Below are 17,190 nucleotides of genomic sequence, written 5' to 3' on the forward strand. Positions count from 1 at the left end.
ATTTGAACAAATCTTAAATTTTTAAGTACAATATAAATTTTTTTAAGTGAAGATAACTCATTATACATAATAAACCATAATACTACTAAAAACATCACCAAAACAACGATATATCAACAGCGGCATAAATGTTTGCTTGACATATTTTCATACTATTATAAGTACTGTATAAGTCTAAAAACAAAAACATGCGTCAGATGATAAGTTAACGCGTAACCAACTATAGAAGGATCAAGGAAGGAACATTAACTATCGTGTTGGTACAATGATAAGAGACATGATAAGTTATAATTCTTGCCCATTCAATAGACAAACAAGGTACATAACAGCAATAATAAAATGTAAAAAAAAAAATGCTGATTAGAATAAATTAAAAATCAATCTAGCATATCACTTTAAGATAGTTGGCGTCATTATTAAATTTATTGGACACCAATTATGCAAAATTGATGCAATTCATTATATATTTCATTATAAAACAACGCAAATAATACAAAATTACATCATATAAGTATGTTTGATGTATTTCAACAACTTTAAAACAAATGAAAAGTTTACATCAATAAATAAAAAGCTTGGTGCTAACATAGTTTCAGTATCGATGCATATAATAAGCATTCTCAAATCAATAATTTTTTAAAAAGTGTTAGCAAAAACAAAATAGCAAAAACAAAACTGTTTCGAGATAGTAGTAGAATGACTCCTGTATTCAAACGAATTTGGAGTACTTTACTTTTATAAATCATGTCCAAATGCCTAAGTCCATATAGAATCAAAATCATTTTTTGGACTTCATATGGGTATCAGAAGCCAGAAATTTTCCATATAGCCCAACAAAATATGTCATATTGGGCTCAGTTATATTGATATGGTTGGGAGTTTGGTATAAATATAATACAAGCTCGTCTACGTATGTTGGCATTATCTTTGGGCTCGTACGTACATTATTTGTATTTTCGTTATTTACACACACACAAAAATAAACACTCCAAGCACTCGCTGAAATAAAAAAAGATGAACTACCACAATCAGCTACTTTTTGGGTGTTTTAAAATTAAGTAACTAAACCACACAATCAAGAACTAGTATTATTAGTATAATTTATGAACCATTCGTTTCCCGACCTCAACGAGAGAATCCACCGTACGATTACTTTGGTCTTTGGACGGTTAACAAGATAGATTATTACTAGTAATAACATAATTTTAGTCCTAGGCTGATTAATTAAAATAGAATAATTCAATTTAATTATACAGAAGCAAAGGAGCTTTCTGTCCACATGCATGACCATGCACACTTCCACCTTTACGGTCTACATACATTTTGTGATTTTGACCTCTTCATCTATAATTTCATGTTATTTTTTCTAAATTATTTAAGCCGTCCATGTGTATATTTTTTTCCCAAATTTTTTTTAATAATCTTTCTCTGGCTATAAATAAATTATGCAGTTAATATTTCTTAAAGCAAATATATCAGACGAATACGGTCATGTTAAAATAAAAAAGTATAAGTAGTTTATTAACTGAAAAAAAAAGAGTATGATGAAAATTAAAGAGAACTTTTTAATTTAATTCGACCTTTTTTTTTTATTTATTCCGCACGTGTTCCCTTATTCACCTAACTAACTAACAAGTCTACAAAGTACAAAACCAACCCACTTCACACGTTATTATTTTTCTAGTATATACATTATAGTATAATAATTCTAATTATTGTATTTTGGATGCTCTAATAAAATGCTCACTAAGATACCAAAAAGATACTCACCAAGATTGTTTTTTTTTTTTTCCAATATCGTTTTATTAGAAAAAGCGACGAAATAGCTCAATGTGGTATAATATATCAATTAATATGTATTACATTTCTTAAATTAGTGGTACGTTGCCACCCACCAAAAAAGAAAGAAATCTACAAAATCTAGTAGGAGACAATGGAAAAAAAAAAAAGAGAGTATATTTTGAGTAGGGATATTTTTTAAAATCAACGTTTGTTTTTAGGAGAAAAAGTAAAATTTTATTATTTTAATAAAATGCGACAAAAGCCACAAAAGAAGTATGAAAAGTAAAAAGTTAAAATAATAATTAATAATTTTTGCGAATAAAAAGGTTGGAAACAAAGGGAGAGGAGATGATGCAGTGGAGAGAGAGGAGAGCATGTGAAGAAGAAAAACAAAAAAGCGTGAAGCTTTCTTTTTGATATCTCCTCCTCCTCCTCCTTTGTCTCCGATAGATTTCGCCGGGCGATGGCGGTGGAATCCTTAGAAACGGAGATTGACACGGCGGTGCGTGTCGTTCACCTCGCTTCTTCTCTATGTGTTAAAGTTCAAGAGAAGCTTCATCTTCCTAACGGTGGCCACGTCAAGTCTAAAGACGATGATTCCCCTGTCACTGTCGCAGGTTCGATTTCTCTTTTCTCTCTTTCTGGATTGTGTTGTGTTTTTTTGCTCTTAAGGTTTTTTTTTTTTTTTTTTTTTTTCTCGCTTTGAAAATTTCGAATTGTATGAATCTTTTATGTTTTGTAATTGAATTGTATTGCAATTCTGAGATCTGTTTAGGTTTTGAATTGATAGATTTTGATTGTAATTGTGTTATTGGATTGTGTCAATGTTTGGTATTACGAATTGAGGTTAAAATCAAATAATCATAGTTACTCGTGTTCTTACATAATGTGTATAAAAATCCACTTTTTAAAATCTTTTAAATCAATGTTTTTTTCAGTGCTAATCTTTATATTACAGAACCGTGTAACTTCTCTGTATTAGTAGTTTAACACTGTACTTAATTGTACTTGTTTTAGTTTAAGAATGTTGTAGATATTAGTAAGCTCTGTTACAGGCTAATTTACTTATGTGGTTTCACTTAAAAAAAAACAGATTTTGGTGTTCAAGCAATTGTGAGTTGGGTTTTAGCTGAAGTTTTTGGTGATCAAAACCTTTCAATTGTCGCTGAAGAAGACACTGAGGCACTCTCAGAGGCTAGTTCTTTAGGACTATTAGGAGCTGTCTCGAATGCGGTTAACGAAGCGTTGTCTGAAGCTCCCAAATACGGGCTTCCGAAGCCAGTTAAACCATTGGGATCGAGTGAGATTCTCAAGGCTATTAGTAGATGTAACTCTGTTGGAGGTCCTAAAGGAAGGCATTGGGTGCTTGATCCTGTCGATGGAACGTTAGGATTTGTTCGTGGTGATCAGTACGCTGTTGCGTTAGCTTTGATAGAGAATGGTAAAGTTCTGTTAGGTGTTCTTGGATGTCCTAATTATCCGGTTAAGAAAGAATGTTTGAGTAACGGTGGTAACCAAGCTATGAAGACGAAAGCTGTAGCTGGATCGGTATCGAAAGGATGTGTCATGTATGCTAAGAAAGGAAGTGGTCAAGCGTGGATGCAACCGTTAATAGCTGGAGGGTTCCCTGAATCTGCTACACTACTTAAGGTTTCTTCAGTCGATGATCCGGTTTTAGCTACGGTTTGTGAGCCAGTTGAGAGAGCTAACTCAAATCACTTGTTCACTGCGGGACTTGCTAATAGCATGGGAGTTAGAAAACAGCCATTGAGAGTGTATAGCATGGTGAAATACGCAGCGATTGCGCGTGGAGACGCTGAAGTGTTTATGAAGTTTGCACAGTCTAGTTACAAAGAGAAGATATGGGATCACGCAGCTGGAGTTGTTATTGTGGAAGAAGCTGGTGGTGTGGTGACTGATGCGGGAGGGAGAAACTTAGACTTCTCGAAAGGGGTTTACTTGGAAGGTCTTGACCGAGGAATCATCGCGTGTTCTGGTCAAGTTTTACATGAGAAGATCATAGGTGCTGTTTATGCTAGTTGGGAATCTTCCAGTCTTTGAAAAAAGCTTTATCCATAATCCTCACTTGGTGGAGTATCATCGAGCCAACGTTTTAAAAGCAAAGGTAAAGAAGAAAACAAATAGTTATAGCTATTTTGATTGCAAATTTGTGAATTGATAGTGTTCATCTAAAGATTTAGACGAATTCCGGTTTTGAAGCGGTTTATGTTTTCCGGTTTAGGGGAGGAAGGGGCCACGCGGTAAACCACGATTTACAATGTGGAGACGTAAATAGTCGAGTAAGCAGCGGTAAAAGTAAGAATCTATTTATTTAATGGATGATATATAAATTATTTTTATCTTCGTCCTGTAATTTTTCTCCTCTTCGAAACGCCGATTATGCATGTTGTTTTATGACAAAAGACAAATTACTAAACAGACTGTACCTCATGATATTTCAATGGAGATGAACCCAAATTGTCTCTCAAATTAAAGATTTTGAGATGTTCATTATGGTAGATTGGTAATGGTCCATTTATGGACTAATAAATTGTGTTTATTGGGCCGACACGATCGGCTTCTGACCATTTTTGTGTTTTTTCGGGGACCTTTTCCTCTCTATGATTCGTTTTTATTGGCATGGTAATTATTAAACCAGACCAAATTAAAATGCGTTGAACTCGGTTTAGCCGACATGTTTGGCACCCTAATGAGAATAGCTTCAGTCAGTTTTTATGCGTTAGTCTAAAGATTAAAAAGTAAAAAAGTTTGATTCTGCCGACAAGTTCTTGGATTTGGTGCTGTTTAAAAGATTTTCCTCTTTGATTTTAATCAAATTACAACCTTCAAATAGGCTTTTCTCACACATTTATTGAACAATTTATCATTATCATTCACTACATCGTGTCTTCATCTTTGTAAGTACATAATTACTAATAATAATTCAGTTCTACTACTAATAGAGGAGGGCCAAAGTGTCAGTAATGATCCATGAATGGTTAGTTGATAAACATCTCTTTCGTATGAATTCAATTTTTTTTCGTTTTTTTTTTTCTTTCAATTTATCTTTACTTTTGTAAGATTCTAAAATTTTGAATAGTAATTGTAATATATAATATATAATGTACTCAAAGATTAGCTTAAGTAACAATTGGTTTTGACCAAAAAAAAAGAAAAGTAACAATTGGTAAGAAAGTATCATAAAGTAGCAAATGACAAGGATAGTTTCACTATCATATACAGTTCACTACCTACCTATGTCAAAAAGAGAGTCTCATATACAGTAATTACCTTCAAAGTTAAAAAGAAAAAATAAATAGTTAACTTTTCATATGAACATTTTTCTGTGATCTTTTTTTTTGCTCTTTCTTTTGAAGTAACAGAATATATAAAAAAAAAAAGATTTGAAGATTGGTTTCCATCTAAAATTATATATTAAGATTTTGGTTATTTTGTTGACAGTACACATGTAATTTGCTTGCCGACGAAACCATGATAATATATGTTGCAACATATTTGATTTATACATCTATCTATATCTTTGAATTTAATAATTTTGACAAAATTGGACGCACCAGATACATGTTCAATTTATAATAAATAAAATTATGACATGTGTCTTCCCATATTTTTAAACATCCAAACTATAAAGCACATGTACAAGGAATTCAGAATTCGAGTTATACCAATACCACAACCATAGTTGTTTTTTTTTTAACAGCTACCGTCCATAACCAACCATACTTAAACACGATATATTCAAATATAACTTTCACACTTCTCCCATTGATTTATTACCGATGATCATTAGAAATTTAGAATACAAAAAAAGGACGGATTGACAAAACGAATTATAACAATCCAATTTTTTTTTTTTCCTTAAACTTTCATTTTATATATAACATAGTAAGTTACAAGATGAAAGTTGCACAATATACATGAGTGGATAGCTCCACAACCAAACAACTTGAAATTAAAACTGTATCAAACACTAAACTGAAGATTACAACATAAGTACTAAGACATTCAACTTCCAATGCAAATCGATGCAAAATGTTAAGAAACCAGACATCATATCTCTCTCAATAAGACCAAACATCCAATCTGAGATTAGAGTTGAGCTTAGAGCTTCGAACATTAGCTTGGAGTATGATAGGATCTTACTCATCACAGCTGCATCTTTCAGAGAATTAGTGGCTGAATGTCTTCAAAAAGTAGTCAGCAGAAGAACATCATGCTTCCTTTTTGTTCAAACTTCTATCTTTCTTCATGTACAACCAAAAAATTCAAACAGCCCCATATCCATACAATGAACTTTATTCTCTATTTTTTAACAACCAAAAGGTATGAAGGCCTAATCAGAGATCAGAAGCATCTGTCTCTGATGGTTGTCAACAAAATAAGAGATTCAAGGAGGTTCTGAGGGTACCGTGTAAAACTTGACTCCCATCTCTTTCCTGCGAGGGCGAGTATTCCTCTCCTGATCTGAGGCAATTTGTTTGCCTTTCTTTCTCTTAGAGCTCTCTCCCACTTCAAAACGATGATTGACATGGGAATCTCTTACAACGTTGGATCCCGTAGACTCCTGTTTACCCTTAAGGTTTGTGGCCACCATATTGTGAAAAGGTTGCTCTGTATCTGCCTCGAAGTCGTTGTGTAAAGGAGAGGGGTAACGAGGAGGTTGAGAGATAGGGGAGTACGAAGATATATTCGAGCTTTCTGAACTCCGGTTACCCGTTCCTCGACTAGGAGTATGAGACCGTTGTCCTTCCTCCCATACCGGAACCAAAAGTTCCTCATCATCTTCTGCAGGGACAACTGGCAGAGCCAGAAAAGGACAAGATCGAGAGTGGTGGTTTATGCGGCTGCAGTTTCTGCAGATTTTTGTAAGTTTTTCATATTCAAAACCCACCATAGCACGCTCCCCGGACTGAAACCTAACCCTCCTGAGAAGTCTTCCCACCTTTGTAGCGCCACAAACCAATCATTAACCAACCATGGTTGTTGACTCAGCACCGAAACCATATCTTCTTCTTGTTGAAAACGAAACTGCACATAGCTATCTTCCAGTATACGTCCATGAACTTTCTTAGTTAAGCCCCATAGTCGTGGTAGTTCCTGTATCACAAACTTTAGCGGTTGATCGTTCAAGTTAAGGGGTTTGCCAATCAGACTTATTAGATTCCTAGCCAGAACTCCAGCGTAAGCAGTATGTGGTATGAGCAGTTATGGGTCATCTCGACCCAACACCATGTATTGGAGGTCATCCCACAGTTCATGAGCCATGATGGGAGCAAGAGCAATTATAGAAAAAAGAAAAGAGACAGAGGTAAGGGGAAGAAGACACAGAGGACTACTATATATAAGGAGGAAAGAAAGTCTATATCACCATAAGGAAGAAATCAAGGATGACGATAGACGGGAGAGAACCAAGAAATAAAGTTTATAAAATTAATCACCGCTTAAGGTTCAATCAAAAACTTTGTCTTATGTTAAAGGATAATTATTTTATAAACTTTCTTGGTAGCAAGGAAAGGAAAAGAAAATAATTTTAAACAAGGGATAAGAAAGATATTATGGAGAAGTCAAAAAGAAACTTAGTAAACAACCCCAAGGAAGGTGATGATCAAAAAGCATGATCACCACATAAAAACCCAGAAACCAATGACTTTAGATTTTCCTATCTTAAAAAAGACAAATTGCAAAAACTTATCCAGCGTACAAAATAAGAGATAGAAAACTGGAACAGTGAGAACCCAAAATATCTATCTAAGGATGAAAGATTCTCCAATGTAGCGTGTCTCAGTTTCAAAGAAACCTTTTAGCCACACAGGAGAGCCTCTGGCTACATAAGAACTTAACCTGATGTCATTCGTGACACTGTCAGCAATAAAAAAGGCACCAAGGTTGCAGCTCTTTGGTTCAAAGAGAATAAACCAGTGAGGTTTATCAGTGGCTAAAGTCAGGAGAGGAGAAATGTGACTTATAAATGCTGGCCATTGACAAGGTTTGTGAAGAGCTTTGATTATATCCATAGTCGTAGCAGCAAAGGTGACATGATCAAAATGCAGACTACTCATGCTTTCCAGAGCCCAATCCCAACTTTTAATCTTAGCCTCAAAAACGGATCCTACTTGAGCAAAAGATCTTCGACTGTGAAAGAGGACAGTCCCAAGATAATTTCTTACAACCCAAGACGCACCAGAGAGAGCTAACTTTCTGTGCCAAGAGAAACCAATATTGCATTTAACTTCATTGCTGAAGGGAGGTTGCCAAGTTGTTGCCTGCAGAGGTGATGTCAGAGTGCCATTCAGGTTTAAAGATTGTGCCACATTCCACTCTTTGTTCACTTCCCCAGCTTTCTACGCTAACAAATTAGACTCTTGATGAAATCCATTAAAGAGAAATGAATTCCTGTTTTTCCACAAGTACCACAGGATCCAAGCAAAGTCCAATTTAAAGTCATCAGGGAGAGGGACACATCGCTTTAAACTAAGGAGATAATGCAAATTTGTGAATATTGCATTTCCAAAACCCAACACTGGCAATGGTACATTAGATAATGCCCATACCTGTCTTGCAAAAGGACAGAGAAATAATATGTGGTTAATTGACTCACAATCCTCATCACAAAACATACAGCCATCAAAAACTCTGAGTCCTTTAGAACGTAATCTGTCACAAACTGGCAGAGCACCTTTGAGAGCTTTCCATAGAAAGAGTTTAATTTTAGGTACTGTTTATACCTCCCATACAGCTTGAAAGACAGGATTTTTCGATGGCAAAGTATTCTCCTCTTTTAGTCTTATTTTATGCACATGTCGATACATCAGATCATACCCAGATTTAGCAGAGTAGAGGCCATTTTTTGTTTCCCCCCAACAATACGCATCCGAAGAACCTATTCTAGGCTTAATGGCTTTAATGAGATTAATCTCAGAATGATGAAACAAAGATCTTAAGAGATTGTCATCCCACTCTCCAGTCAAACGATTAAAAAGATCAGCCACCTTGAGATTGATGTTCATGAGAGAATGGATACCCATTGGTCGTTTTGGTGAAGATTCATATAACCAGTTGTCTATCCAGACAAGGGTGCTATCTCCATTTCCTATGATTCTCTTGAGTCCTTTGCTAAGCAGATTTTTACCAAACTGCAGGCTTCTCCAAGCATAGGATGGTCTTTTACCTGTTGGAGCTGATAAGTACGAGGATGAAACAAAATATCTGCTCTTGAAGAATCTTGAAAACAGACAATCCGGATCATGTAGAAGGCGCCAAGCCTGATTTGCAAGAAGAGACTGGTTGAAAATTGCTAAATCTTTGAAGCCTAAACCTCCTAAAGCCTTGGGAAGGGTTAGCTGATCATAGCTTATCCAATGAATCTTATTCTGAGACTGAGAATTACTCCACCAATAGTTCATCATTACTGAAATCAATTTAGTAATGGTTCCTTTTGGGAGCTTGAAACACGACATCACATAAACAGGTAAGGCCATAGCTACAGATTTGAGTAAAACATCTTTACCTCCCTGTGATAAATTCTTTGCATACCATCCTGTTAATCTTGATTGAAGTCTATCCTTTATGAAGCCTAATAGTTGTTTCTTCGATCCACTTAAACACTCTGGAAGCCCCAAATACTTCCCAGTGCCTCCTTCTAGCTCAATTTCTGTTCGCAGCTTGATCCAATTCCATAAGTTTTTATCTGTTTTGGTTCCAAAGGTGATAGCCGATTTCTGTTTGTTTATCACTTGTCCAGACATCGATTCATATGTCTCTAAACAATTCATCACCTCATCACATTGCTCTTTATTCATTTTGCAGATGAAGAGACTATCATCAGCAAATAATAAATGAGTTATTGCTGGCCCAGAGGGATGGAATTGTATTCCAGAGATTTTACCTTCACTTTCTGCTTGTTTGAAGAGATGGATCAAGGCTTCTGTGCACAAGACAAAAAGAAAGGGAGAAAGAGGGTCACCTTGACGAATGCCTCTATGGGGTTTGAAATCACCAAAAGCCTGTCCATTTATGATCACAGAATAACTCACAGAAGTTACACAACCCATTATCCATGTTATCCAGCTGTTTTGAAATCCTAAAGCTTGAAGCATTTTATGTAGAAAGTTCCATTCGAGTCTATCATACGCTTTAGACATGTCTGTTTTAATTAACATAGCAGACTGAGAGAAGACTGGATGAGTATGGAGACTATGGACAACCTCATGAGCGATCAGAACATTATCTAAAATAGATCTTTCTGCAACAAAGGCAGCCTGGGTTGGAGATACTATGGAAGGTAGATGTTTCTTCAATCTGTTGACCAGGATTTTCGAATCTATCTTATAGATCACTGCACAGAGACTAATCGGCCTAAGATCAGACATCTTGGTAGGAGCTTTACTTTTGGTATTAAACATAAGTGCGTATGATTCCAGTTCTTGGGCATACAACTAGTGTCAAAAAACAATAACACCTCAGAAATCACTTGATCTTTTATAACCGACCAGTACTTTTTGAAGAAAAAGCCTGTAAGACCATCAGGTCCTGGAGCACTTTCACTTTTAATGGAGAAGACAGCATGCCTAATCTCATCAATAGTTACCTGTTTAGAAAGATCTTGGTTCATATTCTCCGTGACTCGAGGCTGGAAATTTCTTAAGTGTATCGGAGTCTGTAGTGGTTGGGAAGACTTGAAGAGATCTATGAAGTAATTCATTGCAATCTCGCCTTTCCTACCGTCTGAACAATGATCTTGTCCTGTTTCATCTACGAGGTAAGGTAATGCATTTTTCACTCTGACAGATTTAACCGATGCTTGAAAAAACTTTGTGTTTCTATCTCCATCAAGGAGCCATTTTTCATGGCTTTTTTGTCTCCAATACACTTCTTCTTCCCTAAATGCAATTGCTAAAGCTCGCTTGATACCATTAATTCTTTGAAAGCAGGGATTGCGAGAGTCAAGCTGAGCAGACAATTCTTGTCTTAGTCTTTTAATTCGATTCTGCGAGCTTGACCAAAACTTCCTTTTCCAAACACTAATGTCTTTGCTGCACTTGTTGACCCTTGTTAGTAAAGAAGATTCACTATCAGAGCTATCTTTATGCCATGCTTTCTGGATAACCGCTAAGAAGGAGGGGTCATCAGCCCAACGTTTATCAAACCAAAACTTTCGAAGGTATAAAGGCTTCTCACTGCTAAATTTGATCAAGACAGGTTTATGATCAGACCCCAGCTTTTCAAGGAACCATTGGTGAATATTCAGGAAACTAGAGAACCAAGCAGGATTACCAAAACCTCTATCCAATTTGCACTGAATCCACTGCTTGTTTCTAACACCCCCCAAGTAAAACCATTGCCTGAACTACCAATCTCTGTCATGTCACAAGTTTTCAGCATAGTTCTAAACGGATGGAATGAACTTAGATCTCGCAAAGGCCCACCCTTCTTTTCATCATTAGACAGAATAGCATTGAAATCCCCTACCATACACCATGCATCTGTCCTTAACATACCAATACTGATAATTTTATCCCAAACAAAAGGTCGCAAGCTAGTATCTGGGTTTCCATATACACAAGAAAGAAACCAAGACTTTGTTCCTGAAGAAATTTTCATATCTACAAGATTTTTATCCACAAAAAGGAAGTCAACCTCTATGGTCTCATCCCAAAAAATTGCTAGACCTCCACTGAGACCTAAAGGTTCCACTGTTCTAAGATGATGATATCCTAACCACCCTTTAACTTTTTTAATATAAGACTCCATGTTCTTTGTCTCCATGAGGAAAAGTATGTCAGGGGAATGTTCTTTTCTCATTTCCCTGAGGTTTGTAATTGTCCAAGGGTTCCTCAGCCCTTGGCAATTCCAGCTAAGGACGCCTTACTGATTCAGCGGCAGTTCACTAGGAACTACCGTAATTGGATGCAGCTGAGAAAGCTTGATCTCTTCCTGCCTTTTGAAATGTTCTGAGATCAGTGGAGCAGCTTCTGAGACAATCACTAAAGACCCTGGGATAATTTTTTTATTTTTTCCTTTTCGATCCTTTGAGTTCTTTAAACTAGACCTTGGCCTTTTACAAGTAACTACAACTGGAGGGGAAGACTTTGAAGAACTAGCCACTAAACTACCACTGTGAAAGGTAGATAAAGGGCTAAAGAGAGATGTACCTGGATCCGACTCCATAGGCAGATTTGCAGAGTTATTTATCACCGAGATTTGATGGTGAAGATTGGTTCGTGGATCCACTAATGCCTGAACTGAAGGGGAATTACCAAGTGAGCCCAGAGGTTCCAAAACCTTGTTGTTTGCAATATCTATATTGGGGGGAACAGAGCTTTCACCAATCGGTTGTAGAAGAAAAGGGCAGTGAGATCTCTCATGCGTCATCCTTTGACAGTGAAAACAACGCTTTCTAATTCTTTCATAATCAATTCCAACAGCAACAATTGATCCATTTGGTAACTGTAGCTCCTTTGAATTTCTAAGTTTCTTGGAGATGTTTAGGAGAACCCTGACCCTAACATAATCATTGCTTTGTGCTTCCTCATCATCAAAAGGGAAATCAAGGATACGACCTACCGATTCAGCAATCGTTGAGATAGTATCTTTTGTATAGTGATTTACCGGGATATTACGGATCCTAATCCATACCGGAAGAAACTTCAAGTAATCCGGGGGAGGATTTTCAACCCATTTTTCCATGACCACTCCCCAATCATCTTGCGTCCAAACTCCTGTTTTCAGAATCGCATCCATATCTTCTTCGTATTTAAAGATAAATTGAAACCGATCCATTGATAAAGCCACCCCTTTAACCCGATCATACAAGCGCCAAATCCTGGGCATCTCTATAATCCACTTGGACATCTTTTGAAATTCAGGATTTAAAAACCTACCGAGAAGGCTTCGTTGATTTCTTGCAGAAGAGCTGAATTTAGGTTGATCAGAGATGACTACAGGATGATCTTCTTTTTCTTCAATTGTCATTTCCTGAAGGCACCTATCCAACTGAAAGTCCTTATCCGAATCCATATACGCAGAGTAGACTTACTAATTGTAATACAGAGGAAAATTTACTGAAACCGGACTGAAAAAATTGAAATCTCCGGTGATGGCTCTGCTCAGATGAACAATCCAAGAGAGAAGTTCTTAAACCCAGAAGGAATTGAGGCTGCAGCGGTGAAACGGCAAGGAAATAAACGGCGAAAGAAACAACGGTCGAAAAAGCAGGTAAGAGAGAGAAGAGAGAGTTTAGATATATTTTTTTTTTTTTGTGAAATGCTAGTCCTTTAAGTTTTGATTATAACAATCCAATTTACATAGATAAAATTTATAAATGTGATAAATTAATTTCTAAGAAAGGAAAAAAATGATAATAAATTCCATGTGCCTAATCAAGTGTCGGAGTCAGATTCCGACCTATTTGAAAGACCTTTGCATGTGCCTACTTCATTCACTAGCACCACAAAATTCAACTCTCTCTTTTTCTTTCATCCTTTTCTAATAAAGGATAATGGTTCTAAATATTGTAGACATGAAAGTTCATATAAGTTCAATCACATAATTGAACTTGTGTGACATATTTCAAAGTTTTAATAGTGATATTTAGGTGGAAATTCTTCATTCTTGTTTAAAGTATAGAAATATTGCACCTAGCTATAATTTCCATTAGTTTGCCAAAAAAAAAAAGAGCTATAATTTCCATTATTAGAGAAAATATGAATATTTTTTAAAAATTTATAATTCGAATTAAGATATGAAAATCATTTATACAATATAACTACTAGAATTGTATTAGTATAGGAGTTTTTTTGAAAACCTAAAAAGTTGAATATAAAATATAAAATATTAATAGAGTAACAGAACAATACAGAAGAAAGTTAACATTACCGAATAAGAATAAAATAGGCAAATATAATGAATAAAGGAGAATTTTTGTTGAAATTATGAATCCTATGTTTTTTTTTTTTAATCTTAAACGATATTTGAAGAGAGTCTAATCATCATGACTCATCATGATTAAGGGAAACATAACAAGTTTAAATATCTTCTAATAACGACAAAACAACACAAAAGGAGAGAAAGCAAATTTTTAAGGGAGGACTTTTAAATTTTCAAATTCATATGAAAGCAAAATACATGAAAGAGTGATATAAAGTGATAACTCACCAAACAAACAAATTTCAATTTTTATTCTTTACATGAAATATTGGCCACTCACCAAACAAACAACCTAAAAAAATTAGATGAAATGCCATTAATAAAACGAAAATTAAATAATTATTACTAGGAACGGTTACACATTCAAAATTTGTGTGTGTTTGACTGTTGAAATCCAAATAACCAAATACATACACACATTATACAAATGTTTATGCATGACACAGTACTATGTGACAGTCATGAATAGAGAAAACTCCACATGAGAAATAAACGTTACTACTCATCATTATATATATAAATGTTACGTCTCTTTATACATTTTTTATAAGCTTCACTGTGATTTAGATTCTGTCAGAGTCTCTCTCTCTCTCTCTCTTTCTCGTTCACCATCTTTCTTATGTTTCATTGATCTTTCAAACCAAGCTTTTGTAACCATACTTGATACTCTGTTTCTTCTTTCACTCTGATCTTTAATGGGGAAGACGAGTACTGGGACGAGAGACTGGGCTCAGATCTACGCTATCTACGGGATCGAGCAGAAACACACACTCTTGTTCCTCGTACTCAACGCTGTTGCTTTCTCTGTACTCTCCGCCGTGTTTTTCATCTACTTCAACCCGATCTGCGTCTTTGTAGAGTCGTTCCTCTTCTTCCCTAACGCCGCCGCGGCTAGATTCTCAGCCGGGTTTTTCGGTGCCGTGACGGCGCTTTCCGCCGTGTGTTTGTTTTACGCGGCGGCGAATTTTTTTTACTCGGCCGTGCCGCTGAGGTACGAGATGGCGCAAAGGATGGTTGGATCTGTTGGAGATTGGTCGAGTGTGAAGACGGCGCTTGATTTGGGATGTGGTCGTGGTGTTTTGCTTAATGCGGTGGCGACGCAGCTCAAGAAAACTGGTAGTTCGGGTCGGGTCGTTGGGTTGGATCGGTCCATGAGTACTACTCTCTCTACTCTTCGTACTGCTCACATCGAAGGTTCGTGAGTTTGTTTGGTTGACTTTTTGACTTTGTCTTTTTGCGTTACAAAAAGGTCGTTTCTCGTTGACCAATATATTATTATTTTGTAGTTTTATGACTATATTTGCGTGATTAACGTTTTTTAAGTAATTATTACATACTGTATGTGATTATATTGATAATACATGTATAAATAACTTATTTATCTAGGGAAAATTTGTGAATTAATTACAAGAATAGAGCATTCTAAATATCAAGAATATTGGATTAGAATTCAAATCTAAACTTTGTTGTAATTGGAACACAAGGCGATGATCAATTGCATTATAATACTGAGTTTGAGTCCTTATAAAATCATAACAAAAGTTTGAGCTTTGGAACCGTCGATTTAGTGTTATTATTAAACATGTCATTACTTTTTTGAGGAGATCCAAATTTTGTATGATTTATATATTTTAGCTTTGGAAAGAAATAGTTTCCGGTCTCTGTCTTGATTTTGGTTAAATATCGGAAAATAGTTCCAAAAAAAAAAATATATATATATATATTTTTGTCATTTGATTTCAAAATTTTGATGTCGTTGTTCATTATTTTATTCAAAAATCAAGTTGTAGTGTATTATGTATATTGTAGTGTACTCTTGTATAAAAATCAAGAATATTGGATTAGAATCCAAATCTAAACTTTGTTGTAATATGTATAGGAGTACAAGAGTACGTGACATGCCGTGAAGCAGACGTAAGACGGCTTCCGTTTAGTGATAATTACTTCGACGTGGTGGTCTCCGCCGTGTTTCTCCATACAGTCGGTAAAGAATACGGTCAGAAGACGGTGGAGGCGGCGGCAGAGAGGACGAGAGTTCTCGGAGAAGCCGTGAGAGTGTTGAAACCTGGCGGAGTTGGAGTGGTGTGGGACTTAGTGCACGTTCCTGAGTATGTTCGGCGGTTACAAGAGCTGAGGATGGAAGAGATTAGGGTTTCGAAGCGAGTCACTGCGTTTATGGTTAAGAGCCATATGGTTTCGTTTAAGAAACCTATTCAGCATTTTGTTGGTTCTGGCGAAGTACGTTTAGATTGGAGATGTTGAATGACGTGAAATTAAAAAATCATAATATAATTTCATACTTTTTTTTAATTAGTCAATCCAAGCAGCCATATATAAGAGATTTTCACCAATCCGCATAGAGTTTACATACTTTGATGTATTTATCAAAGGTTTTTATTAATTAAATCGGTCTTATATTGTCATACTGATTTAGAACCATATAGCAAAATATCGATTATATCTGATTATGAAACTTAGCCTAGCTGCAAGTAACTTGTACATAAATTTTTCTGTTCAAGCATTTTGTACAATTTAATGCGAAACTAATCATAGCTTGATTGAACTAACACTAACCGTTCATAAGACATTTAACAATTTTTGTTTTCTTTCATATTTGAAGTGACGGTTGTTGTTAAATGATAATTGGTATTGGTTTATCTTATGAAATATATGTATGGAATACGATTTGAATGTGATGGAAGCTAGCTTAGAAAATTAGGTTTGGATATTAATGCACTACTAGATTAGGACCCGCGATACACCGCGGGATAAAATTGTTTATAACTAAAATATTTAAATTATATGTTGTTATTTGTTGGTAAAATATGTTATAATTATATAATAATTGTTAAATAAACCATATAATACCGCAATATAATTTATTTTTTACATAATATTTATTTAATCAATTTAATTAGATATGTCTATTCTCTGATACCGGCAGTATTAACAAAATAATGAAATGATGTTTTATCCCTGTAACACCGAATTAATGATATTTTTTAATTTATATAAATATCGATAAAACCCGTCCTGCTATATAACCCCGTCCCGAGATATGTTTACTCACACTATGTCATCTTAACTTTTAATATTTATTATGTATCTACGGTATAATATTTATCATATTTAACTTTTAAAAAGTTTTAAATATTTTTCATACTTAACCTTTTCAAAATCTTTAAAATAAAGAATCGGAATAAACCAAATAAAAGTTTTTAAAGTTTGAATGCCTGATAAATCAAGCTTTCTACTCATTTGTATTCAGAATCATTTTGGTCTCTTTTATAGTATGACTTTGAACCATTGTCTAATTTTTTTAGACGATGTGAGATATTTTACCCGTATTTTTATTCATCTATTGAGTAATATACGTCCGTTTTAAAAATTTTGTATTATATCATATGCAGGAAAAAATCACAATTTTTATTAACTAAAATGTATTATAGAATAATTCAAGAT

General features: G+C 35.2%; 3 protein-coding genes across 3 annotated transcripts; 2 read left to right on the forward strand and 1 right to left on the reverse strand.

The window, feature by feature from the left end:
• The first annotated feature begins 1,778 nt into the window (after positions 1 to 1,778).
• Positions 1,779 to 4,272, forward strand: LOC104729599 (3',5'-bisphosphate nucleotidase AHL). Its single transcript, XM_010448565.3, has 3 exons — positions 1,779 to 2,399; positions 2,876 to 3,907; positions 4,025 to 4,272. The coding sequence occupies exons 1-2, from the start codon at positions 2,246 to 2,248 to the stop codon at positions 3,841 to 3,843; spliced, it is 1,122 nt and encodes a 373-aa protein (XP_010446867.2). The 5' UTR covers positions 1,779 to 2,245; the 3' UTR covers positions 3,844 to 3,907; positions 4,025 to 4,272.
• Positions 4,273 to 11,667: 7,395 nt separating this feature from the next.
• Positions 11,668 to 12,819, reverse strand: LOC147949129 (uncharacterized). Its single transcript, XM_087470131.1, has one exon. The coding sequence runs from the start codon at positions 12,817 to 12,819 to the stop codon at positions 11,668 to 11,670; it is 1,152 nt and encodes a 383-aa protein (XP_087326257.1).
• A 1,235-nt stretch (positions 12,820 to 14,054) lies between these two features.
• Positions 14,055 to 16,038, forward strand: LOC104729609 (uncharacterized). Its single transcript, XM_087488200.1, has 2 exons — positions 14,055 to 14,922; positions 15,608 to 16,038. The coding sequence occupies exons 1-2, from the start codon at positions 14,424 to 14,426 to the stop codon at positions 15,988 to 15,990; spliced, it is 882 nt and encodes a 293-aa protein (XP_087344326.1). The 5' UTR covers positions 14,055 to 14,423; the 3' UTR covers positions 15,991 to 16,038.
• Positions 16,039 to 17,190: the final 1,152 nt, after the last annotated feature.

This window comes from Camelina sativa, chromosome 2 (genome assembly GCF_030686135.1).
Source record: "Camelina sativa cultivar CO46 ecotype springtype chromosome 2, ASM3068613v1".
Lineage (NCBI taxonomy): Eukaryota > Viridiplantae > Streptophyta > Magnoliopsida > Brassicales > Brassicaceae > Camelina > Camelina sativa.